The sequence below is a fragment of the Phoenix dactylifera genome, chromosome 14 (assembly GCF_051530095.1).
Source record: "Phoenix dactylifera cultivar Ajwa chromosome 14, Ajwa_hap1_PhDact_Kaust_v1.1, whole genome shotgun sequence".
NCBI lineage: Eukaryota > Viridiplantae > Streptophyta > Magnoliopsida > Arecales > Arecaceae > Phoenix > Phoenix dactylifera.
In genome coordinates, this window is record NC_143203.1 from 23,397,036 (window position 1) to 23,419,713 (window position 22,678).

Consider the following 22,678-nt stretch of genomic DNA (forward strand, 5'->3'; position numbering starts at 1 on the left):
AAAAACAAAATAAAACCATTAAAATTTTGGTATACTTTGGTGGTCTCTCAGACTTCAAAGTCTATGAAGTATCAATCTCACAATTTATATAATCATGTTTGAAAAAAATAAGTGCATGCATTTTGTCCATATTAATCAAATATTAACTAACCATAAATCTATATAATTGCAATCAGTCTTGTACAAAGAGAGAAGCAGATAGAGAATCAGATATTCTCATGTTCAAATACAAATCGAAAAAATCTAGTTCTAACCATTCGCTATTTGTGTGTTGCAAAATGGTGTATGATCGACCAAGATAATATGGTAGAACATTTTGTTCTGTTCAGCATAGCCGATCCACATGACATAATTAGTTGATGATTAAAGTAGATAGTCTGCTCATCCCCTCCTCCAAAATTACAAAAGTTAATATTTTTTAATTATGCATTAAAAATTTAAAATAAATGTAGAAATTCAGGTGTCTTTGCAAGTAATACCTCCAAATCCTCATGCCCACTTTTGTCCTTCCAAATCTTACCACAAAAAGCCGTTGCCCGAGGATTCATAGGGGTAGTTTGGTCACATAATAGCGTTACCACGCAGCCCTGGTCCGCCTGGCATGTCCCCGCAAGCCTCTAAGCGTGCGAACCTCTCATATCCGTGGGGCCCACCACATCCAATATGTTTTGGTCAAACACGTGTCTCTCTCGCCACGTCATCACCTTCCGTTTCTTCTCCTCTTTAGAAAAGCCATTACCTCCTCTCCTCCCTTCTCCTCTCCCTCTCTGGCGCCGTTCAGTGGCAGTCGCCGTAAATTCCACATCTCCGGCGGCATTTTCACAAGCCCCTCCTTCTCTTCCCCTTGCTTTCTTCCAGGCTCTCGCCGGAGTGGCTTTTCGGGTAAATAAGTACGATCACCGGTGGCATTCTCTTAGTCATTTTTTTTTTTTTAAATTTGTTCTTTTTGGTGGTCCTATTGGGGAACGGAGATGGGTAACGCGAGCGGCAAGGAGGGAGAGAACGGGCCCGGCGAGCCGTCGGCGAGATCGGACGGTGGGGATCCGGCGAACTACCACCTGGTGGGCGACATGGGGAGCACGCCGCCGGTGAGCCCCCGCCAGTCCCGGTCGCCGATCATGTTCGCTCCCCAGGTCTTTGATTTGTCTCTCCATCTAGCTTGCCTTTTTTTGATGATTTTTGTTGGATCTTTTTAATTGTTTTTGGTTTATTGTTATCAAAATGCTGCGTTTTTTTTCCTTTTTTGTTCATAATCTGATGTGAGTTGCTTGATTGTATTTGTTTGTATGTTTGTGATTTACTCGTTTCCCTTTCCTTTTATGTTTGATTTGATATCGTTTTTGGTGTAACAAGAGTTAGTTTGGTAAGATTTTGTTTAAATTGTTGGTTATACATGCAACAACCAAGGACCTCACCCAAAAGTGCTAGTCGGAAGGTATTATTTGAATTTCTTGATCCTGTATAATTATCTAAGATCTACTTAGCGAATAACCAATGTAGGACTAAACACATGCATGCACGGGTTATCACATACTTCCCCACACACTTTTCCGATGCAGTATCTTCTAGTCCTTGTCAGGCTAAGGGTTCAAATCTATTCAAATTTAATCACAAATATCAAGATCGGCTCGTGGTCAGCCCCAATGGATTTATGCTGCAGTATCTTCTAGTCCACATAGGTTATGGGCTGGGTCCGCTCTAATACCATTTGAAACAATCCAAAACCTCACCCAAAATAGCCAGCCAGAAGGTATTAGAAGATAACCATTTAATAAAAAAAAAGCAGCGAGGATGTCATACATAATCCTTTAATATGAATACCGGATGGAAAGAATTAGAAGATAACCATGATCCATTAACAAAATTAAGATTTAAAGGTAAAAGAGATTGCATGCAAGAAGCTAGAACAAGATAGCCACTGGACAAACTACTTCAGTTCATGGCATGTTAATGTGATCTGGCACCATATAATGAATCCCTTAACGATTGTTAGCTTAAGGAGGAGATTAATTTGATAAATTGGTTTTGTTATTGACATAAATCAGCAATGCATTAGGTATTGATAATTAACTTTGCATTTGTGAGAGCTTATATGTGGTTATGTCTTTTCTATCTCAAGATTTTTATTAGATTTAGACTTAATTCATTCAAAGCATGTATGTTTTCAGATCTAATGATTTTGCTTACTTTTGAGGCAGCATTTAGTGAATTCAGATCTAATGTTCTCGTATATAAGCAAGACAGATCATTTGGGCCATTAAAAACAAAGAAAACGAGGAGATCATTTGGGGACTTAAAAACAAAGAAAATGACTGTCTGGAAAGAGTTATGTCCTGAATAATGATAATGAAATTGGTAACCTATTGGTCAAATATTGACTTATTGAAACTGACTGTTGGGATTTCTTTCTTTCTTTTTGAATAAATGTTTTATCTTGCTATGAGGATTAATTTCTCTTTACGATGCTAAAATTAAACTCCAAACATAAAATTGGGAGACTTTATTGTATACAGAGTTACATATATTTCTTGTTATGATAAGCAGATATGTATCTTCAGTGCATTGTAAATTCTCAATTGGCCATGATTGCAATACACTTTTGAAGAAGAAAAACAAGAGTAAAAGAAGTCTATGAAAAAAAACTTTTATCATTATTTTTTTTCTATTCACTTCGCCTGAAATTTTTTAAGAAAAGACACCAGCTTTTGTTAGTCCAATAACTATTATCCATGGCTCACCCTATTTGCCTAGTGTCATGCTAGTTAGGTTTCATGACCCGTAGATTATGATGGATACTTATTATGTGATAGAAGAAAATAAAAAACAAATCTCTATCAGATGGGAAAAAGAATTCATGGAATAGATGGCAGTCAATGTGGGCCTACCATATTTGGAGCTGCCTTTTCAATTGTCAGCTCCAACTACTTGGAGCTTATTTAACTAGTGATAGCCATTCTTCTGAAACAAATTAATAGGCAGTACTCTTATGTTTCAGATTCCAATAGCTCCACTGCAGAGAGGTGCTGAGGTCCCTCCTGCTTTAAATTATACGAGGATGAACTCTTCGCATGGGCATTTCGATGCTCCCCTTGAGAAGGGAATTCCCACGCTGATTACATGGAACAACGGAGGAGACGATGTTGCTGTGGAAGGGTCATGGGATAACTGGAGTTCAAGGTAAATGCTGTTAGATAAGTAACATTCTGTGCTCATCATGGTAACTTTCCATTCAGTTTTCCGGAGTAATCTGGGTTGTGATAATCAGAAAGAATAGAAATTTTAAAGACCAACTGTATTTTACGTGTGAGTTTTTCAGGAAGGTACTACAGAGGTCGGGCAAGGATCACACCATCCTGTTGGTCCTTCCATCTGGGATCTACCAGTACAAGTTCATTGTTGATGGTGAATGTAGGCATATGCCTGATCTTCCTTGCTTCTCTGATGACATGGGACAAACTGTTAATCTTCTTGACGTCAATGTCAGTATCAGTCTTATTCTTTTCCATATGCTCTTATGATCAAGGATGAACATCTTGCTAAACTTATCATCATCTTATCAACATTTTTCCCCCTCATTCCAGGATTATGTTCCAGAAAATCTGGAAAGTGTTTCTGAATCCGAGGCACCGCTATCACCAGACTCCAGCTATGGCCGGCCATTTCTTGTGGATGAGGACTTTGCGAAAGAGCCACCAGCTCTTCCACCCCAGGCGCATGTTACAGTCCTTGGCCCCCAGAACAATGAGGATTCTTCAAAAAAGCCCCAGCATGCTCTCCTGAACCACCTCTTCATCGAGAAAGGATGGGCCTTGCAGTCGCTGGTTGCCCTTGGCCTGACCCACAGGTTTCAGTCGAAGTATGTGACTGTCGTCCTCTACAAACCTATGAGAAGGCAGCAGCAGTAGAAACATCTACTGCAGAAGTTTGAGAAGGGGACAGAAACAGCTGCCACCCTCCCCTCTGTATATACATAAGGGTGCTGCAGTTGCTGTAGGTTTTAAGGTGCTTGTGCACTGGTGCTGTGAATTCTCTCCTTTTATAATTACTTTGTCTCAGGATTATGTTATACTCTTTGAGCTTTTTTATCACCTGGCATCGACCACACAGAATTCTCAGTTACTATGAACTTTCTGACATGACAAGTTCATGTTGGATCCGCACAAAACTGCTTGTTTAATTGTGCAGGTAAATCACTCCAAACTCTTGCTAGTCACCATTTTTGATATGGAATTGGGCCTTGTTGCACCTCTGCGGGTCTGTAATGATTAGTGGCAGACTGAGCTAGAGGAATGCTAATAGTCCTCGTTAACTGCTAATTGCTATTGCATTCCAAAAGCTTAGATGGGGTGAATGGACATAGCTTTTGGAATGCTTAACATTTAATTTGAGCCAATCCAATCTTCCTCTTTATCTAGCCTTAAGGTTGAAAGCGAGTCGGATTATATTTGATCGTATTCGTTTATGTATTCGATTCGGATCTGATTCGGATACTAGTTTTTTGGTCCGATTGAATCAAAATCTCGCGAATACGGATATGGATGCACTTTATTTTTTTGGATTTGGATCCGGATATCCGTATAACAAGTGTGAAAAAAAAGTTAAATTAAATTAGAAAACCAATTAAGTGATTAACAAAATTTAAACTAAAAAGAATCCAAATATCAGATAGATGTCACTTGAGACAGTAATCCGAATACAGAATATCCGATTTGAATAAAATCCTTTGAATCAACCCACGCCTGAAATGCTTAAATATATCGTTCGTTCGTTTCGTCCCTTTTTTCTCGTCGCCGCCTTCAAGCAACTAGAATTTTAAAAATTCCATCTACTTTCTACTTTCTAATTTCCGCTCGGTGATTACAATCGGCGACAGCCGTAAGACATTTTCGAGATGCCATATATTTCGTCTACTTCGATGACGAACAACCTTAAACGATGCCTCCTTTATAAATTTATTAATTTTTATTATTTATAAATACTTGTTAAAATTATAATTTTTTAATTAAATTTTGTCTTTATGATTATATCTTTATTGCTAGTTTTATTATTAAATTTTGTTCAAATTTGATTAATATCCAAAAAAAATACCAATATTCGAATAAAAAATATAAATATATTTAATATCTGATCTACATCTATATCTATTTATAACAAATATGAATAACAAATATGAATATGCTTGATATGCAATTCATATCTAGAGCAAAATATGGATATTAGTTTTGATATTCATTTAATATCCATATCTGTTGAAAAATATAGATACAAATACGGATATATCAATACCCAATTGTATCTAATCCTTTTTCAGCCCTGTCTAACCCACGATACTATTAAGGTGCATACAAAATGACCAAACCATCTTCAGCATAATAAAAGCATAATAAAGGAAATCAGGCAAATATCTTATTAGGTCATCAACCCCGACAACCCTCCACTCCGACAAGATCCTCATCCAGCAACCCTTCTCTCTCTCTCTCTCTCTCTCTCTCTCTCTCTTGCAAGCGTTCCTAGTTGTGCCTGCTATAAGGACAACATGCCATGATCTTGACTCCGGCATTCTTTTCCTAGTTGTGCTCTGGCTAAGGGCCCGCATGGGCCTCCAATTTGCACATTATTTAGAAAAGAATGCCGGAGTCAAGAATATTTGGACCCACACGCACCGCACAGCATCATTTAATCCGGGCTCCACCTCACAAGAAGCCAGATACAGGCCCAATCTGATGAATCTACCAAGGAACATCATAAGGACAGCTGGAATCTGACACTGGGCATAGAATATACAATGATCATCGTATTTATAAGTACAAAATTTAAACAAATTATTCAACCATTGCATCTGTTGGATGGATTCAGAGCCCGCAAGTTCCACAAGGTGACAATAGGACCAGCTCTTTCTAGCTTAAAAATAAGACCAAGAAAAAATGGTGCAGAAGGTGAAATATACACTTCATTGTGCAACGAGTCTCTATAGAGTTGTAATCTCGGATAATGTGAGGTGTCCTCCCACCAGAGCCTAGATCAGCTACAATTTAGCAGCTCCATTGTCAAATCCTGCAGAATATGACACCACAAAAAAAATGCATCAAGTTGTAACAGAGGTGAACTTTCCCAGAGCTCATCTTGTATTAACCAGCTCAGGTGGTGATGTGGTCCAAAGTGCAGTTTGATTTTGGATGGGATATACGTCTATTTGCCTGATCTGTAATTGGACAGGCATGTGGGCACATTATGATCATTTAACTAGGAAGCTACCGCAAACTAGCAGAGCTGTCAGTTTTAAATCATATTGTATGATTCTTTGCCTAAATGTATGCTGTTGCACTGTACTGTCTATCTATAGCAGGCTCTGTGCCATGGAGGATATCAGAAATACAGCTCACCAGTTCTTCTCTTACCAGTCACTCTTCATCGCTGTCAAAGACAACTGCCTTTCTACGATGCACTGTTGTCTTTCTTGGTGGAGACTCTCCATCTGATTCTATCTCCTTGCGTTTCAGACTGCTGCCTCCAGTTTCCCTGATCTTTTTCCTTGGCTCCTGTGGCAGGCAGAAGGTTGACAATAGAACATCAAAAATAGGTTATGAACCACGAGATCACTCAGCTGGAATTCCATGCATATTCTGGCCACTAGCATAAATGCTTTGCAAAGGAACATTTCAAGTCAAAACACACTTTACACAAGTTAGACCTGTCAGCAAATTGCTCGCCTACACGGACCAGTTACGGCCAATATTTGAAAATTTGAATGGGAATGAGACGCTCCACTTACAATTTGTGATAACTTGATTAGAGATATTTCATATGTAACCTTTTAGTTAAGCAAAAGCATTTAATACTTTGGCAAGTAGCACTAAAATATTGTCAAAATTAAGTTCAATTAAAAGCACCAACATGTTACTGGTCAACATGTGGCTGCCAAATACCCATCCAACTTCCTGCCAAGTTCAGTGAAAGAAGAGTGTAGCACTTGGCCATGGAAAAGCAAAGTGCGGAACCCCAAATGCTCCACTCTGGAGTTTGGGTTATATAGTAAAATAAACAATCTCAAATGTAAACTGCAGTAGTAACCAAACACTTTCTTGCTGCTAATGTCATTAAACCCAAATCCAGAGTCAACATAAGCTTTTCATGCCCTTCCACACTTCTTCTGTCCATGTTATCCTAAATGCATGATCATAAGTATGATTCACAACTTTAATGTCAGAGTCACAAAAAGTTCTAGGACTGAGAGGTCTGAACTCCAAATTTTGTTACAAAATTTAATTAATATGTTATGATCAGATAATGTGACAAAAAAGAAACATTATAGATGCATTGAGTCTGTGTTTTGTGGGTCTCTGCAACTGAACACCCATTGCAATAAAAACAATAAATTGAATAAAAAATTTATTGCCGAAAATATTGGATATTGAAGAGATGGCACCTATTAAAAGATAAATGATTAATAGTTCATATAATTTGTTTCAAAATTTTAAATGCTTTACCAAAGGCATAAACCAACTTTGTCCCATCAATATATTGATTCCATGCAGTTCCATCTATTCTCAGAAAACTTTCTCAAATTCTTAATCATGATTTCAATGCAAGTTTTCTTGACCACTTGCTTTTTTCAGAACTTTGGGCCTAAATCGGAGCCCATCTTAATACATGATAAACCATCAAATGCTGCTTCATCACTTCATGCTCTGCTAGTAAAATTCTATTTTACTGTAATTTATCCATTTCCTACAACTTACCTTCCTAACTATATAATAAATCCTTGCCCACATAATTTATCATACGTAATAATGTGATCTTGCAGTAGCTCTTTTTGTCCAATTAAGTTACACTCTGACAAGCATCCATGATCATGCATTGTATGTAGGTTGTTTCATAAATAGATCCAAAGTCATCAGAGATAGCAACAGAACAGTAAATCAAGATTAGGGAGGGCATATATCTTACCTCATATTCATCTTCATTGGATGAAGAATTTGCACCTAAAGCTTCTTCATCTGCCTCATCCTCCTCATATTCATCTTCATGGTCTGGCTCATCTTCCCTTGTATGTGCCAGTGACCTCTCAATATCCTCACCATCACTTTCATATTCAGATTCCTCCCTGTCACTCTCCGAATATTCCTCTACCCGGCGCCTTGCCAGACGAGCAGCAAGCAAGGATGGTTTGCGAGGGACACTTTTGAGTATGTTTGACTGATAATCCATACAAAATTAGCATACATGCTTGAGGAAGATGAACAACAAACTGGAAAATTAAATGTGTAGAAAAATAAGGAAAGCAAATGCAAACTCACTCTCTTTGCATTCATTATGCGCTTCTCAGCCTGTGCTTCTGCTTCCATATCTTCCTCAAAACGATTACGAGCTGAAGCTGCCCGGCGAGAATTATAATAGTCTTCAGGCTCATCTTCCTGAACTCAAGAATGATGAGATCATGTAATTAAAAAATGGTTCCATTATCGTCTGCAAATTTCTGACACCAAAGTGTCAGGCACCCAACATATTTAAGCCACAAAACGAAATGAGCACCAGTTAGAAAATATTAACATTATGAAACCAAGGAGCTACTAAATTATAAATGATTGCAAGAGAATGAATATACAACATAATCTAATAAACTCGCATAACCAGTCTAAGAGAGAAGGTGATCTGACAATCTTATAAGCATCTCAGTTTCACCAGTTCTACAATGACGATGACAATAATTTGAGCAAGAACATGCACATGAATGCACACAACAAAAACACAAGCAGCAATGATGAAAGAAATAGAAACCATGGTACATATGATAACAAATATTTAAAGAATGAAAAACAGTAGAAGAAACCAACAATAACATAAGCATGCTAACAATATTTTAATGAATTGTCAAACAATACATTGTATTATCAAAAACACTTCTTTGGTGAAAAACTTGTAGAACATTGTACCTCTTAAAGTTGAGAAGATCGTTTTATATTATATGGACATCATACAAATTAGTATATATATATGCTGTAAATGATGAATAAAGGAAATCAAAATCAGAGAATACAATTTTATGATGTAATTCACAACTCAGATATATGTAAATGTATCTTTTCGATCTTCTAAGGGTACAAACGATGAGTTTGTCAAGAAGCTTAAAACAGTTTCATACTATTTCACTAGACTTTGTTATTTAGTAATTAGTCAAATGTCAAACAATATAATAAGCATCATGAAAAGTAGACCTCCTCTAGTGCCTCCTCCAAAAACCCTGGCGAAAGCTGTTGTCCTCTGCTCACAGTTTGTGTGTACTTTCGGTTCACCTTTTCACGTTTCCTCTGAAGTAGTACATTGGCTCTGATTGTTTGTCCTTCAACCTGCAAGAGATTTTCACCCCCTCAGTATAAAGTGGTAGCACATCTGAAAAGATGAGCATTTATCAAATAGATATATTTAAGAAATGAAAATAAATTCACATAGGCTTGCTCATATTTGGATATTAGCTTATGACTTGATGAGAAAAAGGTCCAGTGCATCAAATGGTTTTCAACAAGTTGGAACCCAATTAGCTCAAATTCACTTTCTAGCAAATGCAAGTTACAGGCACTCCAAAAGCTACTAATTGACCATTGAGCAAAGAGGATAAAACTACAAAAAAAAGGAAAACATGAAGACTTGCAAATAATCAGTTAAATGGTGGTGACTGGATTAATGTAATAAGCTTGAGAATCAAAGATGCAAAACCTTACATCTAGAGTATATAGTATGGAAAGATCAAAGAGCTGTCTAGTTCAAGCAGCTAGCAAAAGCAATCTGCAAGTGTATTAAAATAATTTGAATTTTAACAGCAAAATTGATGAAAATAGTGTTGAGCTGATCTAACTGTTCAGGTGTGGGACAGGTCCAGTTGTAAATATTGGATAGATAAGGCAACTTCTTAAGAAATTGATAAAGCACGTTACAGTACCAATAACTAAGAGGTAACAACTCATTCACATGGGGTCATCATTAGCACACACTAAATTGCCAAAATGTGGTTCCCCAACTAACAGGTCAAATATCTGGATGAACTATTTGCCAAGTTTGGCCACGCTGAACATGAAATGACTGGATGCAAGCATCTCTTACCCTTTCCTTCTCTTCTTTTTCTCTCTCTGGATCAATGTCAGTAATGCAATTTTTCACTTTGTAAACCTTCTTATGACGTGAGTCAACAAGAGCAGTCAGTAAACGGTGAGACTTTGATGATAAAGAAGATGGCATAAATCTCATCTTCCGTAAAAGCCTTCCTTGAGACTGCAAGATTCCCTGCATTAACACAGATGACAAAGCAATTAATTTAACCAAACATATTGTCACCAACTGTTGCCAATAAATCCAAATTATCAATGGAATGAGAATTACAGTTTTCAACCAATCATCTACATGTTAAGGTATAAAATGCTTGAAGCTTAGAGCATAATTATCTCACAAAGCAAAAGACGTAAGAACCACCTTTCCATGCCGAAGAAATAGGTGTGTTTGATCATGATCTGCCTCATGCACAGATATGTCAAGAACTTCATTCCCAATTAGTAACTGTAAGCTTCCATCTTCCCACCTTACAAAACGTGCATTGCTTTCATACTGTAGCAAAGATATGCATACAAATGTTAGCCACATAAACAACAATAGAGAATTCAGTTGAGCATTTAATCTGAATTAGAAAGTAATTCATGAATTATAGCATCTGTCCATATAACCCTGTCTGCAAATCAATTAGCAGAATAATATCTAAATGAGGCATATATTCAGCTCAGCCACAACATTAAAGTGACATTTAGCACCTGTCCCCCACCCCCCCCCCCCCCCCCCCCTTCCCCCGCAAAAAAAATGGATTGACTTCTGAGGGATCTACAGTCAGTGGAGTCAATTAAGCAGCTTGCACCAAAGATGTGTCTGCTACAAGACAAACTGTGAAAAGTAAGTCAAGCTTGACATTCTACTGCTTGGGTATAAGTATAAATGTCATCCGTACACAGCAAATAATGTTTATATGCACCCTAAACGTTATAAGTATGCATGCTGGTGCCATGAAAGCCTGGAATTGGCACAAAATGTGTTGAGTTGTGCCAGCGCTCCCCACTCATTGGCACAAATGGAAATGGGTCTGGCACGGTACAAGCTAAGCAGCACGAACCAGCTTGCAAATTATCTCAGGATGCAAAACATAAGGAACAGATGGAAGAAGTATATACAAAACCATTTTCCTTGAAGGAGCATACTATATGAATTTTACTAACAAAGGAAACCAGCTAATACAACCAAGCAAACAAACACGTAAGGACCTAAAGTAATATAAAAAAGGTGAGATCACACCTTCAGCTTAACCAAAAAATGCAAGGAACCCAAAATCGGAATTTTATTTTTTGGGGGGGAGGTGGGGTGGTTAGTCGTTGGAATACATACACACGGTCATCAAATCAGCATCCAAGAATTTGATAAGTAAAAACACAAAAAAAGAACAAAAACAGCCACATAAACAATCAGAATTAGACTGAACTCATAGATAAAGTAAAATGTGTAGCTATACAATTACCCAACTCTCTCTCTCTCTCTCTCTCTCTCTCTCTCTCTCTCTCTCTCTGGGCCTCGATCCACACAAAGGTCATCACATTCTCATCCCCTAAAAGCTCAACTAGGTTAACCTTCCAAACAAGGAGCTCCTCAACAACATTAGAATTAACTATTTTACAATAAATAAAAAAGGGGAAAAAAATCTGAGAGGGTCATCCACCAATTTGCAGCCAGTCCGCAGGTAGGGAATAGATGATCCTGAGTTCCCTTCTCCAAAAAACAATGAACACCATACAATTACCTAAATGGCCTCAACTTTAGGCAGATAATTTTCTGTCAATTGCCCTTGGCTAAATTCACCCATCCAGCGATGAGCAAAGCCTTATACTAGATGGTTACCAAGTACAAGACCATTCATAAATTGTATTGTTGTGTTGCTGCAGATTCGTCGTGAAGTTTGAAAACCTACTCTGCAGATCTGCTTTTTCCTAGACAAATTCAGATCCACAAGTTCAAAACGAAAAATCTCCTTATCTACTAGAGGTCTTTTGAAAGATGGACCCAGATCCCCCTGAATCCTTTTGCTTGCCAAACCAAGTCTTCAACCTCAGATTTTTGTCATAGTCAATAGAAAAATTAAGAAAAAAAAGAGGAATTGACAGAAACATTATACAGGCACTATAGGTCCGTCCAGGATTTACTTCAATTTCAGTTGCCAAAATAAAATCTTAGACCTTAGTTATACATCCTGAACTCTTGCTTATACATCCTGAACTTTGTCCACCACCGGCTCTCAGAAATGCTGCTTTAAGTTTTCCACAAAGCAATAACCCAGGGTAAGGCCAACCACATTCATCCATTGAAATTCTAGCCAGCCCAAACTTTTAACTTTTCCAATGTCCAGAACAATCTGATAATGTTAATTCTACAAAAACTTACATTTTATATAATACCAATTGACCCATCCATAATATAATTTTTATCACAATACCTCGCTAAATAGTTAACAATATGTAAGTGGTGACATTTGCTAATTAAATAGTGAACATAGATCAACTTGCCACCCCATAAAGAAGAAAGCAAAGGACAAACAGGAAAAGATTAGCCTAAAAAATGATTAACTTGTTGAACAACTGTCCAACAAAAAAAGCCATTAAATCTCCAAAAAAACATTGTTAAACCCACTTTTCTGAAACTCGTCCTTCACAATAACATAATAAAGCAACCTTTGAGCAATCAAATCATATTTCACATCCTTTCAGCCAAATAATGTATACAGATGTCAAAGACCCAGGACATAAAGAAAACCAAATCCATTGACCAAAAACATTATGCGGAACAAAAGGAGAAGTTAACATAAGTAAAAAAGATAATTGTCATAAATTCATGTGGCACATGATATATTGTAATTCAGTAGGCCTTCACTTACAGAGGTCGTGCCATCACGATTCTTGACAGCTCTCCAGCGCACGATATTGTCCTCTAGGCGTATACGTTTCTTAGCTCCTGATTCATCTGTGACAAACACATCCTCTTCTATGTATGTCTTAGGATCAAAAGGTTTTGGTTCAATGCCCATGATGTTTGACACCTTGATCATGTTCATCTGCAAGAAAAGAATATTTCTTAAAGGCAAGATCTTTGCCACTCGTTGGTAGAAGGTTTGATAAGGACCATCAATATCATAAAACAGATTGGACCACAGGTTCTGCAGCAAAGGAGTCCTTTAGAATAGAATGAAGAAACAGATGTGCTTTTAGGTTCTCCAGAATGACAATTTAGTAAATTTCAAGTACAAAATGAGATTGCAATAGTTGCAAATTCATTAATGCCATCCATTTATTTTGCATGCATCAGAAATGTGGGGCTGGACAGATAATACCTCTCACAACATGTTTTGAATAAAGATGTCAGCTTAAAAGAAAGAAACTAAATAATGAATGATAAAGAATCTATGCCTTTGCAAGAGACAAATGGCGAGACAGGAAAAATCACACAGAACTGCCAAATGACCATACAAACACTTCTTTGAGACTTGTTAAGATGCATAAAAACTAATGAATGACAAAGAAAGGACCGATACATAAAAACTAAGACATGTTACATGTCTATCTAATAGGGATGATTAATTTTTGCTCAGGTTAAATTAACACCTCCGCCATAGATTTAATAGGGAGTAATGATCCCTTAAGTCACAGTATAGACACTGCAAAACCTTGAAGAAGATGATGCATAGAGGAAGCCAGAAAACAAAGACTCACTCCTTCAGGATGACCTGGTGGAGGGCGCAGCGGAATATCCAATTCCAATGGTGGACCAACAGGTTTCTCCTTTGGTTTCTTTTCAAGATTCTCATCTTCTGACTCATACTGGCCATCATCATCGGGCACTATGTCCTCTGGTCTGAAACCTTTCTCATAGCTCCCTTCTTCCTCCATAGGAGATCTCTGAGCAAGATAAAGTATTGAAATTTTTTGTTAGGGAAAACAAAATTCAGCCAAAAAAAAAAGCAAACAAATTTGCATGCAAATCAAATCAGTACAAAAAGTGTTGGATGCCAGTTTGAAGAAAAGGACAACATTGAGAGATGATATAAAGAAATTGATATTCATAAGCACTTAATAAATCCCCTGGCGAGTTCATTTTTAGAGCTTTTTCTCAAGAAGTCAATTGTGAATAGTTCAGTTAAACTACCTTGAGCCCTATAATGAACTTATTTTAACAGATAAATACCTATCTGACCCTACTGGTTCCACAGGAAAAATAGTACAATGTCCTTATTCTTTTATTTGCCTAACAAAAAATACATTAAACAACAAGCATCTGACAGTTCTTATCCGATTTGAGGTCATCTGGATGGATCTTATGTAAGCATTGCTTCTTATATCCCAAGACTTCCAAGTAGAAATTTTCCTTCAAGTCATTTCTTACAGCTTCCACCCAAGTATCCTTTCTAGTACCACTATTACCTTCCACCAAGCTGCAATATACTTGTATCCTACTCTAACTCTTCTAGTTCTATCGACCAGGTACATTTATAATGTTTTAATCCTTTGTAAGTTAATAGTTGAATTGCAGGGGATCTTCTGGAAACGCACAGCTGCAAACACAAGCCAGATAATTAGGCATTTTAGGAACCTGTGTTTGGCAATCTAATAATATATTATATGTTGACATTGGAGCACATTGTGCGTAGTTACATAGATTAAAGAAGAATCTTATAGAACAAACAATTTTCATCTAGTAAATATAAATAAAGATCATCATATCAACTGCAAATGAGAAAACAGAATTCCTTTCCGGAGAGAAACACAACAAGTACTCTTTATTTCTGAGTCTCACATGTAAATGTTGCTCAATTTCGTTCTGAGCGCTATATTCAGCAGGTTCTTCCTCATCAGAGTCCCCAAAAACATCACGAACAACTTCATGATCTTTTTGCTCATCTACTGACCTGTTGTAGGATTAAGAAAGAAAATGCTTTTAACTCTAAAGATCAAAGTTTCAATAAGGAATCAACAATGAAATGTAAAAAAAAAAAAGATATACTCTTCAAGCAAATTTGTGTAAAAGATTTTAGCTAATAATATCATCCTAGCAATATATTAAAGCAAATAATTCATGAACCTCCAAGCTCTCCTCGTACATGGCAAAACTGAACAGATCAAAAATCTTTATCCTTTTCTTTCAGGTGGTCATTTTTGTATGTCTGTGTGTGTTTGGTATGTTTGTGGGTGTAGGTGGGGTGGGTTAAAAGCCATGTGGACTGGAGACAAAAGCCAACTAAGGAACTAGAACAACCATATGGCATATGCATTGGGTACACCAACATCACCATCTGAAATAAACAAAAATTCATAGAGCACCTTAGTAAGATTCAAAGCCAGGACTTCCACCAAAACTGGACCATACTAACTGCTGTCCTTGTTCATGCATACAATTTGTAAACTTGTCACTCCAGCTGAATCCGACTGGAGCATATGCTTCTATAGACGTGGTCGGTAATTTGAGACAATAAAAGTGACCATTAAATTGTCCAGACAAGTATGTAGTTTTTTTTTCATTTTCAATCACAACTAAGTCTAAGCATGCATGTATAAAGATGTAAATGTGAACGTACCAGGAGAAATGCACAACTAGAAATGATTTTACCTTGGTTTCCTTGTATTATCAACCTCCATATCTTCATTATCACGGTCAGCATAATGATTATCCTCAGATCCCTCTGAATCACTAGCAACTATTTCTCGCCTCCTGCTTGTTACTACTCTTTGCCCATAGCCTTCTTCTTCACTGTCAGCATCTTTTGGCTCGCTCTCCATCCTTTGATCGCTAATTTCTCTTTCTGGGGAACTCTGAACCCTTTCTCCCTCACTCTCTCCATGGTCAAGATCTATATCATGGGCTTCAGCTTCGCTTTCCACGTCAACTTCACCTTGCCCCTCAACTTCACCTTCCCCTTCACCTTCTCCTTCACCATCGATCTCAGCCTCGCCTTCTGCTTCATCCTAAATAAAGAACAATAACAAGAGCCTATTGAGAAAATGTAAAGGAAATCTGGCTTTACCCACATCAATCATAAATAGTGCTAAATGTCATAACTGTTGAAAAGATAGTAGAAACCGTACATAAATGTAATGGTAGCATAACAAGTTCAGCATTGGTGAAATTATAATTACCTGAAAAAGTAACCAAGCTCCAAATACAAATGAATACACTTGGCACAGGATACAGCATATGATCATATTTCCACACAAAGTAGCCCATACTTATTTGGCCATCAAGAATTTCCTCTTGAAGTATCATGTGTATGTGCGTATAGATTGTTTTGAACCTTTTCAACATGTAGTTTATCAAAGTTAATTGTACAAAGTTACTGAGTTTCTCGAACTTGTCACTCTATATATGCACACATGTATTCTATGATGAAATATGATTGACACACATCAACGTGTCTTAAATCTTTAGTTTACAAGCATGTGAATCATTGCGATTTGTTTTAGTAATAAATGTTCAACAACAAATTTCATGCATAAAAGTTTGTGACTAAATATTTTCTATTTTAGTTTCAAGTTAATAAACTTGATTTATTCATGTACCTAGTCAGAGTCAATATCTGAATTTCCTAAAGAAACTTGGCAAACATCATTAATATCTACTTTTGCAGAAGGATTGGATGAAAAAAAATCTTCAAAAATAATATTAAGAATCAACTAGAGAGAAAATTATATAATTTAAGAGATTGAGTGAAGAACACACCAAGGGGAGAGTGGAGGTAGACTCTGACACATTCAGCTATAGAGGATATAAGTGGCCTTTGTTGCATTAAAAATAAGCATTTAAGAAAATGTGAAACTATGTGAAATTATCATTTTACTTAGTTGTTTCAATGAACACTCGCTTGAACTTTTGGACAATTATTTGATTGTGATCTTATGTAAATTAGTGAGCCCTATTTTAAACTTGTGTTTTGAACTTTTTCAGTATCTTACTCCATATTGAAAGCTTTGATTTGAGATTTCATTACAAAATGACTTCAGCGAATTTATATTTGAGTTTTCTGGTGATAATTTAATTATGTGTTTCGTTTAAAGGTCTTAAATTCATTTGACCATGGCAAAGTTGTTTGCTAAGCTTGTAGCTCATTCCATCTATCATGCAATATCTTTAAGTGATAGTGAGGGCTTAATGGACCTTTTTGACCAGGTGGATCTTGATTTTTAAAAGTGTCCTTTTTGGATTTAGTGATTGTTGAAGTGCGACTAGCTACAAAGTAGTTTGCTTTTTGTTTGTGTCATGACCCGGATCCGGACATGATTTTTTGCTCCCTAGATCCGGGCCGTGACACGGCCATGCTACTGTAGGTTGTTGTCCACAATAACACGAAGCCCATGACAACAATTTTCTTTCATAAAAAAAGACAAAATCTGATCAAATTCATTTACTAATCATAAAGAAGCAAGTACAAAGCATCTAAATCAAATACTTGAGTTTGCAATATTACAACCCAAACTTATTAACATAGATACTTCTAAGAATCCCTGTAACTATGCTTCAACTCTATTTTCATTTACTCTTTCTCCGCGCCTAGCAGTCTTAGTTATCCGAAATAAATTAAAAAAAAACAGAAAGAGGCATATGAGCTTGCGGCTCAGTAAGTAACCATGTACTATCTTATTGGATCAAGCATAATTTTTCTCATGCCAGTGCATCATCTGAAGAATATAACCGTTATAGCAAAATAAAGCATTTCATAGATGATATACTCAAAACAAGTCTTAAAGCAATGTATGCTCCAACCATGCAAGTTCATAAACACGATAATGCATCATATAAAAGTGTTGCCATCTATCCATATTTTATAAATCATGCTCTCAGACGGATGTGCTGCTATGGTCACTATAATCCCGTGACGGCCGTATTCGTAATCGACGAGTTTTATAACTCATTCATATTCGTTACCAACTTTAACACGTTGGCAAAGGGCCGTATTCGTTGGATGCTAGCTTCAGGATGTCGACTGGTCTCTATTTCTAGAGGTGGGCATAGCTATCTGAGAGTTCATAAATCATTATTCTTTTTTTTTTCAAAAATCATACCTTCATAAATAGGTTAGAAAATGACAAATGGCATCGTAATTTATAAAATTCATGACCATGCCACAAATCTTATTTCTATGCAATCTATCATAATCATAATTCATACCAAATCATATATTCATGGAGGAATGCTATTTAATCAAATTCATGAATCACATGCAATCATATGCTTGATCCTAATTTTGAGAAAATACATCATATCAAATACAATTTTATAATTTCGTACTTACAATTAAACAATGATTTGAAATCAATAAGATTGTGCCAGGGTTACTTATTTTGATTCGTTCACGAATCCCTAGACCCAGATGATAAATTTACTGTACCTATCATCATCATAGAGGACAGATTATTTACCACTCATTCATCATTTTCCATTTTTATTTATTTATTTATTGTTATTTTATTTCATTTAAATATATTTATTTATTATCTTAATTCTCTATTTATTTAGTTATATATTTATTATTATTATTACTACTAATTATTTTTTCTTTTTCTTTTCTTTGCTTTTCTTCTTTTTCTTCTCTTTTTCCTTTCTGAAGCTTCCCCTCTTCTTTTTTCTCCTTCCCTCTTTCTTCTCCCGTGAAGGGAGATCGGGCTCGAGAGGACCGGGCAGCGGCAGGCGGCGCCCCCGACCAGTCAACGGCGCCCGTGGTGCCTGCGGCCGGGCCTGTGGCACCCGCAGCCGCGGCCGCGCCTGGGGCCACTTTGGCGGCCTGCGGCCGGCACCTGCGGTGACTCCCTTTTTTTTCTCTTCTTCTTTTCTTCTTCTTCCTATTCTTTCTCTTCCTCTCTTCTTTTGTTCCCCCCTTCTGAGAAACAAGGTCCCTGGACCCTGTCACCCGAAGAAGAGGAGAGACCCTCAGCCCTGCCGCAGCCCTGGCCGAGACCAATGGCGGCTATGGCCGAGGCTTCGGCTCTCCGGGTCCGTCGCAGCAGAGGTGGAGGAGAACCCCTCCACCGGCAGTCACATCTTCGGCTTCCAGAAGCCGTTGCAACAGAGAGGGAGAAGGAAGAATCCTCCCGACTGTCAACGGCTGCGGCAGTGATCGTGTGCAATGTCGAGTCCACAGTCGGAGATCCAGGTAGTTTCTCCCTCCCTATTCCTCTCTTTTTCTTCCTCTCTACCTTTTTCTTTTACTTTGTATTATACTGCAGTAATAACAGTCGGGTTAGGGTTTACCTAATCTTGAGGGAGACTGCGGCTACTCTCTCCGGCGGCACCAGTTAAGGGTACAGGAAGCCCTATCCCTGGAGAAAGAAGGAGAAAGAGGCACTGTGAGGAAGGAGATGAGATCGGGAGTCCCTTTCTTCTCTCTCTTTTTTATAAGGTGATACAGCATGGTTGTGGCCCGCTCAACCGCCGCGAGCCCGCTCACCGCCGCAATGCTCGCGGTGGTTGAGCGGAATCTGCGGCCACTCAAGAGGCCGCGGAGTTGCCACGGCGTCTCCACGCTCATAACGCATAAGCAGAGGCCCTAGGCTGAAGTCGGCTGGGCTTGCCGGCTTCAGCCTTTTTTGGAGCCTATTCTCACAGTTTGTATCTTTGAAGGTATGGTATTACATGAAAGGCAATATTCCGATCTATATGTGGATTTTAATCCAAGAGTTATGGGTTATAACTTGTTCTGACACATGATTTCTTTAAGGATGGTAAAATTTTATTGTTAGTTTCAATCAACTGTGATGGTCATACCAAGGGCCGGCCCAACCTTTAGGCAACTGAGGCGGTCGCCTAAGACCCCGGCCCAAAGAAGGCCCACCACAGGAAATGCCTCAAAGACAAAATGAAAAGAAAAAAAGGCCCCCTGTGAGTTCGTCTTAGGTCGGCCCACTGCAGGGAAGGCCTCAAAGACAAAATAGCTTTAGGCCTCCAAATATATTGGGTCGCTCCTGGTCATACCCTAGAATTCAAAAAAAGTTTTGATCTCGGGGCATGACACCTACTCCATGTGCTAATATATGCTTAAATAGTTTAATGACTTTAGTGAAAACACATGTTGTCCTTTTCAAAGGCCAAAAATGTTTTTTTTTCTTTTTTTGAATGATGTAGTTTATATGCATGCACGCATAATTCCACAAAAAGTTTGAGTTCTGTAAAATTCTTCAGACTTGCATTCTTAAAAAACAAAACTAGCTTTCCGTTAATTAAAAAATAATAAAACCTACGCCTAAATTTTGCAACTTTTCTGCTGCTGTACATGATATAATGCCTAGAAATTGTGACTTCACGCACAAGAACAACAAAATAGTTATCATTTGATTGAAGAAAAAAAACTAGACCTATATTTTGCAATTTTTCTGCTATCCAGCATCATATAATGCCCAAAATTCTAACTTCACAGGAACAACGGAATTAGTTTCAATTTTTCATTAAAGATTTAAACAGAGGTTCAAGAGATCCATATCTAGGTGCACTGACATCAGTAACCCCGCAAACATCGATATTAAGGCATCATTGCAAAAATTAACAGCAAGATTCGCCCTACTTCCTGAAACCCTACCTCAAACACTATAATAAAGATCCTTTGACGAACATCGGAAGGAAATCGAGGGAATCCACACGCCCCCCCCCCCCCCCCCCCCCAACCCAAAAAAAAAAAGAAAAAAAAAGGAGCAATCAAATTCAATAAGACTTTCCAGCTTCGTACCGAGTGGTAATCGGAGTGGTTGGCAGCGACCTCGTGCTCGGAATCAGCCTCCTCTGCCTCCTCCTCCTCTTCGGATTGATCGCCGAAGAGGTTCTGCATCATTTGATTCCTCGTCTCCTCCTCCATGTCTCTCTTCCCTCCTATCCGCCGCCCTCTCGATCGCTCTCTTTCTCGTCCTCTCTCTCTCTCCCTCTCTCTCGTCTCGTTTCTAGGCCACCTTCGCTTCCGCCAACAATCGCAGCTTCCCCGGAGTCGGATATTTTCCTTATTACGGTTTGCTCCTCCCGTCAGGATTTAGGGACCCAGGCGGAGCGGGTATGCTTACCCCCGTTGGAACCGTATCCGACACCTCCCAATCCGACCCGAACTTGGAACTTGGATTGTGACTTTAATGAAGGCGTTATTCCGTCGTAACGGAGCCCCTCACCAAAACCATAATGACCACCGTGATGGTTATAACAGTAACAGCCGTCATTTGCTCCATCACGAGTGATTTGAAATTGTTTAATTAGTATCAAGAATTACCAAAAAAATAGTATCAAAATAAGTGTTCTTGGTAGCATAATCTTCACCATGATCTCTTACTTATATCATAGTAGCGGCCACATCGACAAAAAGAAAAAATAAATCAGCCCATCTACCGCCATCCATCGTAGTGTTCTTCCATCCAAGAGTAAATACATTCAATTTCATTCTTGACTATCTCAATTTCTCTACCAGTATAGGCTCACCGGACATCAATGACCCCCTCTCAACTATCGTTGGTGTTGAGGCCAATGCTGAATTTTCAGAAGTATCCAATCTCTTAAAGTCTCTAAACTTGATATTAATGGATCTTATAAGTGGAAGCCAACGTAATGTCGGGTGGCATAAGCCCACAAGAGAGAAGAGATAAGTGTCATAATCCCACGTTGACTAAAAAAGGTGTCACGCTAGTGTATTGGCCTAGGCTGGTTCTCCTCCCTGCAGCTTAAGTTTTTGAGCCGTGAGTTTGTGATAAGTGATACTAAGACTATGTTTATTGTGTATCACAACCTTTATCAATTATATCGACCTCTCATTAGAGGATACTAGGGCCAAGAAGGATCCGGTAAGGTCGAGTAGGGCCTGAGCCATAGGTGGGGCCTTCTTTTTCAAGTAGGAGCCAATCATGATGAGGAAGTCACGAGATTTGTGGAGGAGATTGTCATAGTCTCATATTAACTAGTAAAAAAATATCACACATGAAAGCTTAAGCTTTTAGGTGTGAGTCTGTAACACAAAGCATATGGGGCTTTTAGTAACTCTACTTGCATTGTGCTAAAAGGGCATGCAAGTGTGCTCCAATGGAGAGTTCGTGATGTGTGCACGGTCATTGTTATGTTCGCATGGGTTTTTTAGACCTGTGCTTGTATTTTAGCGACTAGAATGTCACCCTTATACTACACGCAGGTGTGGTCAAGTATGTGAGAGAGTACGTGTGTGTAAGCGCACAAAAAATATTGCAGTTGGATAAAAAGCACCGTAGCAAAACCTTTGTTTGAGAGAGGCTAAACCTCTCATTTAAGTATGAATATATAAGGAGTGCAGTGATCGCCTACATTGTAACCATAATTGAAAAAAGAACCTTATACTACACCTCATTTGAAATTGGGCATTAGGATGGCAACTCCAATATCACTTTTTTTGCAGAAATAATCAATATTTCAGTCTTGTACAAAACATTGTTATCCAAAATTTCACATCAAAATGTCTCTTGTTATGTCGTTTCATAATATGAGTTAGGAAGAGGAGTTGGGTGAGAATATACTATGTATATAAGAAATATATATACAGAAAAAATGGTAATTTAATAGATAAGAAGGGAGGGAGAAGCCAATCAACGATAATTGTAGGGGTTATTGGGAATCTGGTCATCAC

General features: G+C 38.0%; 2 protein-coding genes across 4 annotated transcripts; one reads left to right on the top strand and one right to left on the bottom strand.

Annotated features, from left to right (window-relative positions):
- The first annotated feature begins 724 nt into the window (after window positions 1–724).
- Window positions 725–4,088, top strand: LOC103705020 (SNF1-related protein kinase regulatory subunit beta-1-like). 2 transcript variants are annotated; one of them, XM_088710458.2, is made up of 5 exons: window positions 725–882; window positions 972–1,133; window positions 2,996–3,177; window positions 3,317–3,479; window positions 3,582–4,088. In XM_088710458.2, the coding sequence occupies exons 2-5, from the start codon at window positions 972–974 to the stop codon at window positions 3,903–3,905; spliced, it is 831 nt and encodes a 276-aa protein (XP_088566584.2). In that variant the 5' UTR covers window positions 725–882; the 3' UTR covers window positions 3,906–4,088. The 2 variants fall into 2 exon arrangements, with proteins under 2 accessions (XP_088566584.2, XP_089783293.1); XM_089927167.1 differs by having other exon boundaries at window positions 835–1,133.
- Window positions 4,089–5,776: 1,688 nt separating this feature from the next.
- On the bottom strand, window positions 5,777–21,138 carry LOC103705019 (protein LEO1 homolog). 2 transcript variants are annotated; one of them, XM_008788591.5, is made up of 12 exons: window positions 20,780–21,138; window positions 15,679–16,034; window positions 14,869–14,980; window positions 13,788–13,973; window positions 12,956–13,132; window positions 10,465–10,596; window positions 10,099–10,278; window positions 9,216–9,347; window positions 8,298–8,414; window positions 7,948–8,196; window positions 6,399–6,539; window positions 5,777–6,054 (listed from the first exon to the last, which is right to left on the bottom strand). In XM_008788591.5, the coding sequence occupies exons 1-11, from the start codon at window positions 20,903–20,905 to the stop codon at window positions 6,402–6,404; spliced, it is 1,905 nt and encodes a 634-aa protein (XP_008786813.4). In that variant the 5' UTR covers window positions 20,906–21,138; the 3' UTR covers window positions 5,777–6,054; window positions 6,399–6,401. The 2 variants fall into 2 exon arrangements, with proteins under 2 accessions (XP_008786813.4, XP_008786814.4); XM_008788592.5 differs by having other exon boundaries at window positions 6,384–6,539; window positions 20,780–21,059.
- Between the last annotated feature and the right edge of the window lie 1,540 nt (window positions 21,139–22,678).